The sequence below is a fragment of the Myxine glutinosa genome, chromosome 4, assembly GCF_964187855.1.
Source record: "Myxine glutinosa chromosome 4, kmMyxGlut1.1, whole genome shotgun sequence".
In the NCBI taxonomy this organism is placed as follows: Eukaryota; Metazoa; Chordata; class Myxini; order Myxiniformes; family Myxinidae; genus Myxine; species Myxine glutinosa.
Window position 1 is genome coordinate 166,631,847 of NC_136264.1, and position 12,698 is coordinate 166,644,544.

General features: G+C 47.0%; 1 protein-coding gene across 1 annotated transcript in view; it reads right to left on the bottom strand.

Annotated features, from left to right (window-relative positions):
- Positions 1-4,677: 4,677 nt before the first annotated feature.
- LTC4S (leukotriene C4 synthase) overlaps positions 4,678-12,698 on the bottom strand; it is a 41,606-nt gene continuing 33,585 nt past the window's right edge. Inside the window, exons 4-5 of the mRNA XM_068113973.2 lie at positions 11,894-11,975; positions 4,678-7,800 (exon numbers count right to left, since the gene is read on the bottom strand). Coding sequence (XP_067970074.1) covers positions 7,662-7,800; positions 11,894-11,975 — 221 coding nt within the window. The 3' untranslated portion in view covers positions 4,678-7,661. The remainder of the gene's footprint in view (positions 7,801-11,893; positions 11,976-12,698) is intronic.

Here is a 12,698-nt window from a genome sequence, read left to right on the forward strand (position 1 = left end):
AGGCTGTCCCAAAGATAAGTCGCACAGTAGCGTGGTGCCCGTGTCCTCGAACGGCACATCAGACAGTAGAAGCCCCGTGACCGCCGCCCTGCAGGCCTGGACATCCGGGTCGGAGATCTGATCAGCCGCCATGCGGGCATAGTCGATGCCAAGGTGAACCGCACCAGCTATGGATCGTGAGAGACAATCGGCGACCGTATTGTCCTTCCCAGCAACATGTTGGATGTCCGTCCTGAACTCGGAAACGAAGTAGAGCTGGCGTTGTTGACGGGCAGACCACGGCTCTGAGACCTTGGCCATGGCAAAAACCAGGGGCTTGTGGTCCACAAACGCCGTGAACGGGCGGGCTTCCAACAGGTAACGGAAGTGTCAGACGGCTAGGTAGAGGCCTAGGAGCTCACAATCGAAGGTACTGTACTTTCGTTCGTTAGGGCGGAGCTGCCGGCTAAAAAAAGCGAACGGCTGCCACGCCCCATTGACCCACTGCTCGTGCACGGCGCCTACCATGTAGTCCGAAGCGTCCGTGGTGAGTACAATCGGTGCATCGGGCGACGGATGCGCCAGCATGGTTGCGCTGGGGAGGGCCAGTTTAGCATCCGTGAAGGCCTTGGCCATCCCCTCGGTCCAGTCAATGGCGCGCTTCGTAGGCTTGCCTTTGAGGGCCTCATAAAGGGGCATCAGCTGGGTCGCACGGGGCACGAAACTATGGTAAAAGTTCACCATGCCCAAAAACTCCTACAAGGCCTTGATGGTGAGAGGGCGCAGAAAACCCTTCACAGCCTCCACTTTAGACGGCAGTGGGACAGCCCCCTCCTTCGTGATGCGGTGACCGAGAAAGTCAATTGAGGCCACCTCGAACAAGCACTTGGCCGGGTTAATGATAAGGCCGTGCTGACTGAGGCGTTCAAAGAGCGCTCGGAGGTGAAGCATGTGCTCCGACCTGGAAGCGCTGGCGATGAGGATATCGTCCAGGCAGACGAACAGAAACGGCAAATCCTGCAACACGCTGTCCATCAGATGCTGGAAAGCCTGGGGCGCGTTCGAGCCCAAAAGGCATACGGAGGAATTTTGAAAAGCACGAACGGTGTAATCACCGCAGTCTTAGGAACGTCCTGCGGCCAGACGGGGACCTGGTGGTAACCACGAACGAGGTCCACCTTAGGAGAAAAAAAAAAAAAAAAACTTTACCGGCCAAGCGGGCAGAAAAATCCTGGATGTGCGGGATTGGATAGCGGTCGGGGGTAGTGGGATCATTAAGGCGGCGATAATCCCCGCACAGGTGCCAACCGCCACCCGGCTTCGGTGCAATGTGGAGAGGTGAGGCCCACGGGCTGTCGGAATGTCGCACGATGCCGAGACGCTACAACGTGTGGAACTCCGCCTTTGCGATAGCGAGTTTCGCCGGGTCGAGGCATCGAGCCCGGGCGTAGACAGTCGGGCCGGTGGTCGGAATGTGATGCTCCACTCCGTGCTTGACGGCAACGGCTGAAAAGGTGGGCCGTGTAAGGGCCAGGAACTCGGTGAGGAGGCGGGTGAAATCAGAGGTCAAGAGCGTGCACGCAAGCCTTGTCGAGGCGGACCCGCTCGGCGAGCATGGAAGAGAACTGAATGTCTCCGCATTAATGAGCCGCCGATTTTTCACATCCACTAGTAGGCCGTTGGCGCAGAGGAAATCGGCACCCAGCAAGGGGGTGGATACCTTCGCCGTAACAAAATTCCTTGTAAACCGCTGCCCGCCAAAGCACAGTGCCACGGTCCGTTTGCCAAAGGTCTGAATAGCACTGCCATTGGCGGCTTTCAGGGCGGGGCCGTGACCCCCGGTCACCCGGTCCGCTGCTGACACGGGTAGAACGCTCACCTGGGCACCTGTGTCGCAGAGGAAATGACGTCCGGAGTCGGTGTCCGAAATGAACAGCAAACTGCCCGAACGACCGACACTCATGGCAGTTAACGAGCGCCGGCCACCCCGTTTCCCCACTCGCTGGAGCTGCAGGGTGGCTGGCATGACTTGGCCTTGGGCTCAAACCTTGTGTCGTAATAGCACAAGCCTGGGGTCTTCCGCCGCTGAGCCGCAATGGCGGCCGCCACGGTGTCCGCCTACTCGACGGTGCCGGGGTCCCATGCAGCCGCACTACATTGCTGTCTGGCGGAGAAAAACTTGTCTGCTTCCCTGGCCAGGGCGCGGAAATCCGTAATGGGCGAGTTGGCCAAGGCTGACCGTATCTGTCCTGGCAGCTGCTGCAGGAACAGCTCCCTGAAGAGGAAACATGGCCGGTGGCTGCCCAGGAGAGAAGACATGTGGTCCATAAACTCCGACGGCTTTGAGTCGCCCAGCCCGGGTAGAGAAAGAAGCTGGCAGGCGCGCTCGGCCTCAGTGAGTTCGAAGGTTTCGAGCAGCAGCGTTTTTCGCGTCTCGTACTTGCCGCCCTCCGGCGGATCCTGGAGAAGGCTCACCACCCTGGTCGCAGTGGAGCTGCTGAGCGCAGACACGACATAATAATACTTCGTGTCGTTGGCAGAAATGTTCTGAATGGCTAACTGGGCCTCCGCTTGCACGAACCAAACGGCGGCTTGTCGTTACCAGAACTCCGGCAGCTTAATCGAAACTGCGCTTGTCGCCATGTTCGTTTGAAGCCCCCGAAAACGTTCAGGAGCAGTCGGATTCACCAATGTGGAGTTGCGGGTAACGGGAAGGCGAGACACAGCTTAGCTTGTTCGAAGCTCCTTTATTCCAACAGACTGAAAACCCGACCGGAACTCATGCATCTTTTATATCAAGTAAAACTCTTCAGGGGGCATGGCTCCAACCACCGAGCACCAGCCACACCCATGCCATCAATAGCCCCACTGGTCCCGTGCCTGTGGATTATGTCCCAATGGGGTAACCCCTACAATATGTGTATATGTGTGTTTATGTGTGTGTTTGTGTGTGTGTGTGTGTGTGTGTGTGTGTGTGTGTGTGTGTGTTTATGTGTGTGAGTGCGTATATGTGTGTGAGTGCGTATATGTGTGTGAGTGCGTATATGTGTGTGTGTGTTTATGTGTGTGTCTCTGTATATGTGTGTATATGTATGTGTGTGTGTTTATGTACACACACACACACACACACACACAGAGAGAAATGGAATGTCGCTTGTTGCCTTGAAAAAGGCCCTGGGGGCAGATGGCTACAATCTCCATCGGGAGTCCGTTCGTATCAATACGTCTGTAAAAGAGGCTCATTGCAAGTGAAAAGCTTGTGCAGACCAGGGGAACGGGCGCTGCCAGCTCATTCAAACTGAACAAGGAGAAGAATGCCAAAGTGAAGAAGAGCACCAATCCCAGAAAAGTTGTGAAGTCCACAATGAAGGCTAAAGCAGCCAAGAAAGCGACCAAAAAGTCAGCTGTAAGCCAAACATTTAACTATTTGGCCTGAATGCAAAGTGCTACATCTAATGGAAACCGAGCACAGTCATCACCCATCTAACACCATCCCTACCGTGAAGCATGGTGGTGGCAGCATCATGCTATGGAGATGCTTTTCAGCAGCAGGGACTGGGAGACTTGTAAGGACAGAGAATAATGAAAGGTGTCAAATACAGGCAAATCCTTGAGGAGAACCTGCTTCAGAGTGCAAAAGACTGGAGAAGATTTACATCCCAACAGGCCAATGACCCCGAGCATACAGCCAAAGCAACACTGGAATGCTTTCAGAACAAGAATGTGAAAGTCTTTGAGTGGCCCAGACAAGGCCCAGACTTGAATCCCACTGAGAATCCGTGGAACGGCTTGAAGATTGCTGTTCACTGACGCTCCCCAGTCCCCATCCAACTTGACAGAGCTTGAGCAAATCAGCTGGGAAGAATGGGAGAAACTCTCCCAAATCCAGACATGCAAAAGCTGATACAGACATACCCAAGAAGACTCAAAGCTCTAATCACTGTCAAAGGAGCTTCGACAAATTATTGACTCATGGAGCTGAATACTTATGTAAGTTAGATATTTCTATATTTCATTTCAATTAATTTGTAAAAATCTGCAAAAACATGTTTTCACTTTGCCAATTTGGGGTATTATGTGTAGATCAGTGACAAAAAAATCTGAATTTAATCCATTTTTTAAATTAATGCTGTAACACAACACAATGTGAAAAAGTCAAGGGATGTGAATACCTTCTGAAGGCACTGTATCTCTCTTGCTGCACCCTCACCACTGCCTGCACTCGTTGCACCCTCACCACTGCCTGCACTCGTTGCACCCTCACCACTGCCTGCACTCGTTGCACCCTCACCACTGCCTGCACTCGTTGCACCCTCACCACTGCCTGCACTCGTTGCACCCTCACCACTGCCTGCACTCGTTGCACCCTCGCCACTGCCTGCACTAGTTGCACCCTCACCACTGCCTGCACTCGTTGCACCATCACTGCCTGCACTCTTTGCACCCTCACCACTGCCTGCACTCGTTGCACCCTCAACACTGCTTGTACTCACCGCATTGTCATTTCCACAGAAAACAATCCACAACTGTAACCAACTTTTCTCGACAAATTTCTCACATTCTACTACTTGCTACAAATTATCCATCCGTTCTTTCAACCTAGAAATAACTATCCTCAAGTGGGATATTTCCTCACATTTCCTACAACAGTAAGTACTGTCAAAGATGTACACAGATTGAATGTCCGCACACACCAAGAACAATTATCGAAGATTTATTATCTGGAGAAGATTCACTTGATTATACGACGGTTACAACAAAGTTAGCAGTACACAACACCAGTATATACAACAACGGACTCAACACAACATTTGAAGCAAACTTCTACCCGACTCGGTTAAATTCAGCTCTTTTATAGTATTTCTGTGAACAAAGGAAAGTTTCCTGAAGTCTCAAGGAGTCAGACTGAGGAATGAGGGGTCAGAGGTTTGAGACAAGTTGGAGCCCATAGACACAGTAGAACATCTGTTTAACATTTCAACATAGGCCATAAAGGATAAACAGCCTTAGATGAAGGAGTGCAGACATGGTGCTTTCATCATTCTGGCGCCACTGGAGAAGACTCTGTCTGATCTTGTCTGGCAAAGCTTCATTCGCCTTTTGTATATTTCAGTACCTTAAAATATTGTATTTCCTCTTTGCACAGAGTATCAATGTAAGCTTTATTCCTATGAGTATTCCTAAGCACAGCAAACACACAATTGCTATAACCCATAATGCAGATTGATCAACGATTTATTATTGAAGTATTTCTACAATCACATCTAAATTGGAGTGCTTCAACCACGAGCAATAGATTGAAGATTATAATAACTGGTGTCTGTCTTGATCCGTGAGGATTTAAACAATTAGTCGGTCCTTATCAGGACTTTATCAGTCCTGGGATTTAAATTAAGTGAAAAACAATTTTTTAACAAGATGCCGACGATAGCTCGCCTGCTCTCAAGAGAAAGACATCTAATGAACAGTTGGAAGCCCATTCAGACTTCCACAGTACCCTCTGCTTCCTCTATCCCTGATGTGGCTCACATTAAGCATGTATCACACTTTATGTACTCATATTCCCTTCTCCTTCGCTCTCTATTACACTTTTTCCCAACCATATCGGAAAGGCCCCAACGGAATTAACAGTTAGACATGAAGTGCCAAAACCAGTGGGCCTCACCATGCCTCTTCCAATAAAACTAATACAAACACTCGCTAATCTGTTACGAACACCTGCAACTTTTACAGATACAAAATACACAGCGCCTGACACAAATAAGGATAACAGAATACGCAAAACAACACGCAAAAGGCACTTATGTTAGTCTGGCAAGGGAGCTTATAAAACCTCGTGCAATCCCCAATAACCAGAAGTCACTTGTGGGGATCCCTGGTAGTGTTCACGCGAGGGAGATTGCGTCAGCTCCACTGGGCTGCCGCGTGGTGTGGAGAGGTTCGGCAACACATACCTCATCGCTCTCTTCCTCTCTCTCATTTCTCTCGGTTGGATGAGACCACCACATCGTAAAGTGATAAGTAATTGCTTATGAATCCGAGGGCAGGTATGTACACAAAGGGAATAAGGGGAATGCCCATTGCTTTGTAAACATGTCCCTGTGCATTGCTTTGTAAATACGTGTCGGATTTGATTACGAGTATAAACGCATTAGTGTCCTAACTAATGATGTACTCGTCTAATGCAATTGGGCTGTAGATTATACCGCAGTACGTGACGCGGTCCCGCTCGACCGATCAGTTATGTTCCATCACGTAGCTGTCAGCACGATACCTGTTCGTAATGATAATCTCACTGGCAACAGTAACACGGCTTTGGGCCTGGGAGCAGACTCCAGGTTAACGGTACAGAAGGTGATTGTGGTCTTTAAAGACTCGTCATGCTGTCTGAAGTTATCCACGACGACATCGCAATATTTTCTCCCTCCATTAACCCCTCCACCCTTCACCCCCCCCCCCGCCCCCACCCACTTCATCCCACCTCCACAAAGCCCACCTCTTTCCAAATTTCCAGTTTTTCCTTCCTGAGAGTTTGCTTTAATATCAAAACTTGTCTACCCTGTGCATCGTGCCATGCCCCTAATTCCTCCCCACAGCCATTTTGTCCCTCAAGACTGCTGCTGATGGTTTCCCCCTGTCTTTACTGTTCCTCTTGTTATTTTGTGTCCTGGTGCATTCTGTTTTCCAGCTCTTCATGTGTCTTGACAAAAAAAAGAAAAAAGGTGACAACTTTACACACCTTTGGGAGTGATAAGTCTTTATGGTCAGCAAGATCTCAATTTGCTTGCACTTCGTTGTCTCTGCTTCAAACAGTAATGATGTGTATGTCCTACCTGTGACAACCTCCGACAAAAGTACAATTTATCATTTTATTTGCAAAACAATAGCATTATACATGTTTAAAAGCTGAAAAGGCAAGAAGATAATTACACGCTGGTGGAAAATGTTTTACGATCCAGGTGCCCCGATCGTTTAGGCAACGCCTGGCAGTTTGGACAAAGAGGTCAGAGACGATTCGGCTCGCCCAGCGCCCAGGTCAGAGACGATTTGAAAGATGAGTTGTACATGATTTGTTCAACTTAACCATAGGTTGGGAAGTAATTAAATTTACACTTCCACACAACCGAAGGAGAGAGGAGTTCATACATTAGAGAGGAGGTGATTACGAGGGAATATGATAGAGATATTTAAGAAAATGTAGGGTATTGACAAAATAAGGGCAGAAATGTTTCTCAGCAGAATAGGGGTTATAGTTATCAGCTAGGGGTTATAGCCTGAAAGTAAAGAAGAGGAGAGTTAGGATAGTAACAAGGCAGAAGTCTTTCAGTTAGCAAGTAGTTAATGCATGGAATGTTCTCCCGAGAAAGATAGTGCCTGCAGAAAGAGCAGATAGGTTTAAATTGGAATTAGATCGGCACTTAGATGCATCGGAGAGAGAGAGTACAGGAATAATGGCAGAACTTGTAGGTAGCTTGTGTGTGGATGGGTGATAATATCTGGTGTTGGTGTAGCACAGACATGATGGGCTGAATGGCTTTCTCTGGCACCAAAGTTCCGAGTTGTTATTCCTTGTAAATAATGATATAAAGAAACACTTTGATTGAAATAAATAAATAAAATTCCACACACCAACAAAAACACTCAAAAAACCTGCAGCTGGTGCAATAATCAAAAGGGGACTTTCACAGGCCAAAAACATGCAGCACTGACTGCACCAGTGAATACCCAATGGCACGAGAGAGAAAGTGATCAACCACACCGGCGGTTGAGAGCGCACACAGCAAACGCAACATGGCAGCCGCAAAGTAGAGAGGAGGCAACCTGTGGGGGTGTTGAGGGGTGCAAGAGTAAATTAGCTTCATTGAGAGCGAATGGTCATCTTTGAATATTTTTTTTGTATTGGGTTCCTTGAGATGAAAGGTTCGCTGAGCAAAAGTGACATTTTGGAAACATTGCTGAAAAAATTCTTGCTATTAGAATGTCTTATAATTTGTGCTGGGTGGACTCTCTTTAAAGAAGTAGACTTTAAAAAACACACCAACAACAACAAAAACAAACCGAAGGGTATATTGTCATGCCAAAACATTCTCAAAGTTGTTTCCCATGTCAAGAAAGATTTGGTGTTTACTTGGTATAAAATGTGGGAAACCTAAAATTACAGATTGTTTCCAAGAGGATGAAGTTACGATGTCCCTTTAAACTCGGCAGTGTAAAAATAATGTTACGTTGTTTCGGGGGTAAACGAAGGAATACTGTAGTTGAGATAGAAGCATGTAGATTAGAATGCTCCGTATGCCGCGAAGAACCCATCTCCATGTACACAAGTCGGACATTTGTCCGGGTAAGATCGTATATGCGTCTCCATACGAGGGGTGGAGCTATGCTAATTAGGAAGGGGTTAAGAATAATTCCCCAGTGTGTAATTTGCCCCTGTGATCTTCCCGCCGTCTTTATTACAATTAAAAAGCTCGCCAAACAACAACTATAACAAATGGACCCATTCGCTCACCATGCCGCCAGGTCCGACAAACCCGGCACATTTGCCGGTCGGCATGGAAATCCTGCCTCACGACCTCCGACGTTATCTAAACATTCCCAAAAGAGATTGGACTTCGCCCCCCGATGACTCGTAACGAGGAAGCCATGCCCCAGCCTTCGTGATTGGTGGAGGCGCAGTGGGATGATTGAGTAGAGCTCGGTGATCGGACAGAGTGTGACGTCGGTGTGGAAGATTCGCGAGCTGAAGGAAAAGAGAAGCAGTCGCGCCATCATGCTCTTCTGGTCCTGGCTTTGAGAGTGGACGGTCGCGTTTTACATCGTTCTCCCTGTGCCTTCGGCGAAGGTGGCTGCGCTTTGAGCGGCACGCGCTGGTGAGGCGAGTGGTAGGAGCCCGGTGGATCATGACAATCGGAAGAGGGATTTTGGCCGCCACTACGCGGGTTGGTGGCTGCTACGAGCATGACTGTGTGCCATCTTGTGTGCTTCCCATGCAGTGACTCCCGTTTGACGACCTCCAGGCTTTCAATGGCCATTTGGGGATGCCAGGCTGAGTACCAGCCAATGCACCACACAAACACATTTTCTTTTATTTGTGTTCCCTTGTAGTGTCTGTGTCCATTGGAGGGTCCCTCAGATAGAATTTAGTTTCACCTCCCCATTTATTTCGTTTTTATTATTCTTGCATTTATCTTCATTAAACCCTGGTGTTGGCTTAGCGGTTGGGGTGCCGGCTTGGGATCCTAGGATCCTGGGTTCGAATACCGGTCGATCGCTAAATTAACACCAGAGGGGTTGACTCAGCCTGTCATCCTTCCGAGGTCGGCAAATTGAGTACCAGCTTGCTGGGATGAATGATCCCAGTGTGTACCCCGGTTTAGAATCGGTACACCGTATCCCTGCGCATCATAAGAGGCGACTAAGGGTTGGCGCCAGGAAGGGCATCCGGCCATAAAAACATTGTCTCAACCAGGGAACCATGATTGTCATGGGGCCCGCAAGGCTAACCCCTGCTCTGGCGGGGAAAATGGCCTTAAAACGATCATTCAAACCCATTATTTATTGCATTTCTGTGGCATGCGTGTATATTCGTTTCTGCGTCTGTGGGGATAGGATAACCCCTGCGTGTGTTTCCGATCAGATAAGGCCTCGAACCTTCCCGCGTGCACGAAAAGATAATACCGCCAAGTTGGGTATATGCCTCGGAGATAAGCTCGTTTCAGTCGTTCGTCCTCTTTTGGGTCTTAACAGCGGTGAAACAATAACAAATGTGAATTAAACTGTGGGATTGTAACATATTGAACATTCTTTCCTGTTGGATGATAGTGTTCAAAGGGTAGGAAATGTCAAACAAAAACTAGAGCAATGCCACTGTCGCCAATATGCCTCTGCATAGTCCCACAACGGGTAGATGCCCTCTTCCACTGTCCTAAAAATAAACAAGTTTGATTTAAATCCCTTCAGCTGTTTTGAAGTATCACATTTTCACCAGCCATGAAAGGTTTCACATCGATTGGTGAAGCGCTTTCAGAGAATGGATTTTTTGAAATATCGGCTTTCAAGCTAATATGGCTGGCACACCACATGACATATGACATGCAAAATGTACACACTGCATATGCATGGGGAGAGGATCATGTTTGTGAAGTTTCGTGTTGATCGGGTAAGGTTCGTTTTTCTCTCCAAGATGGCAGAGTGGCCAGACAGAAGCCAAACAGTTCAATATTCGTTTCATCAGACCACAGAATCTTGTTTCTCACAGTCTGAGAGTCCTTTCGGTGCTTTTTTGCAAACTCCAAGCCGGCTTTCATGTGTCTTTCACCGAGGAGAGGCTTCGGTCTGGCCACTCTGCCATAAAGCCCAGATCGGTGGAATGTTGCAGTGATGGTTGTCCTTCTGGAAGTTTCTCCCATCTCCACACAGGATCTCTGGAGCTCAGCCAGAGTGACCATCGGGTTCTTGGTCACCGCTCTTACCAAGGCCCTTCTCCCCCGATTGCTCAGTTTGGCTGGGCGGCCATCTCGAGGAAGAGTCCTGGTTGTTCCAAACTTCTTCCATTTAAGAATTATGGAGGCCACTGTGCTCTTGGGAACCTTCAATGCAGCAGAGATTTTTTTTGTCGGCTTCCCCAGATCTGTGCCTCGACACAATCCTGTCTCTGAGCTCTGCATGCAGTTTCTTCGACCTCATGGCTTGGTTTTTGCTCTGATATGCATTGTCAGCTGTGAGACCTTATATAGACAGGTGTGTGCCTTTCCAAATCATGTCCAATCAATTTAATTTACCACAGGTGGACTCCAATCAAGGTGTAGAAGCATCTCAAAGATGATCAAGAGAAAGGGGAGGCACCTGAGCTAAATTTCAAGTGTCATAGCAAAGGGTATGAATACTTATGTCAATATGATATTTCAGTTTTTTCTTTTTAATAAATTTGCAAAACTTTCTAAAATTCTGTTTTCTCTTTGTCGTTATGGGGTATTGAGTGTAGATTGATGAGGTAAAAAATGAATTTAAGCTATTTCAGCATAAGGCTGCAACATAACAAAATGTGAAAAAAGTGAAGGGGTCTGAATACTTTCTGAATGCACTGTATATCTCTGAAACCGCTTACGCTATCGATGCGAAATTTTACATATGTCATTTAACACCACTGTTGCATATAGTTTGAAAATGATGCTGTCGTAGGTGATGTAGTTTGGCAAGGAACTAAGGGGGGGTTTACCAGGGTCAAAGTGGGTCGAGGTTTGACCCCCTAAAATAGGTATTTGCTTTCTTTTCTGAAAGTACACACACAATTTTGATGAAACTTGACCACAACCTTCACCACCCATGCCCTACCAAAGTTTGTTCACGGCATTTTAAAAATCTGCCCCTCTGGGGGACTATTGGGGGGGGCGGTCACCCCCAAAATAGGTATTTGCTTTCTTCTCAGAAACTGCACACGCAATTTCGATGAAACTTCGCCACAACCTTAATCACCCATGATGTACCAATGTTTGTTCAAGGCATTCGAAAAATTGGGGTCGTAGGAGGTACATGGAGTTGGGGGAGGGGGAGGGGTTGCCCCGCAAAATAGGTATTTTTTATTTGTTTGTTTAATGTCATGATTATGTTAGTATGATTCCACATGCTGCCCTGTCTTCTCGCAACCATTGAAAAAGGGTATAAAATACCCTTAGTCAGTGCAGTATACTGTTTATTCTACCAGGTGAGTGCCAGGGGTATTGCCCCTATGTTTTTTTTATATGCAAACAAAAAAATATACAAAAATATTCAGCACCACATTGATTGGGTTAAGCTGCTTTGTGGATTAGAAAGTCAACATACACTTGAGAGACTGCTGTAAAAAAAATTATAGTGAGAAGAATTATCACAAAATAACAGGAAAACATCTACTGCGTGACAGTTAGGGGCGTACCTTTTCTCAGCTGCCTCAACATATCCATGGAAGTACTTGTAGCGAGCAACCAGATAAAGAAACCCTAAAACTGAGGCAGGGACTTTAAGGGTAAGGTTCAAATGGGAGTGAAAACAAGTAAGGAGTAATGAGTTAGATTTGCTGGTGCAAATTTAAGAAAAAAAAACATTAATATTGTAAAAACACAGTAAAATAAGTAAAATAAACAAACAAACAAACACTTCAGTACACTAATGTTCCATGCAAGCAGTTTTACCATGATGCATTCCTCGGTAGCCAATGATGCTAGATCAACATTGGCTAACTGTGTGTATAGCGAGTAGGGTGTATTGCCAGTCAGTCCAGCATTCTTGGCTGCTTGGGTTGAAATTTCAGAATAGCAGATGAAATGCAAAATCACACTTGATATTAAATACAGAAGAACAACGTAGTGAGTGCATCATGGAGTGAGTATTGGCAGAAGTTATGAGCTTGTACAGTTCTAATTGTTTTTTCTTGCCCTGAAAGCGATGTCATTCCATTGTGGTGTTTTATGGATTTTCCTTAGCCCTCTTGGCAAGAGCATACCTAGTGTGAGCCTTGGATTTATCATGACTTATCAGAACTCTTTTGAAAGGTATCTGGCCAAAGAAAACACTGACTTTCAACATCGGCAGGTTTGGTAAAATTCCCTACAAAGATGACAAAACATTGAGTTTTGAGCTTTATCCTACTCGAACCAAGTGAAATCCTTTGATCAAGAGGCGACAAAACTCCTTTTGCCCTTTGCAAGTTCGTATTCTCTCTTCCGATCTTTTGACGTTTC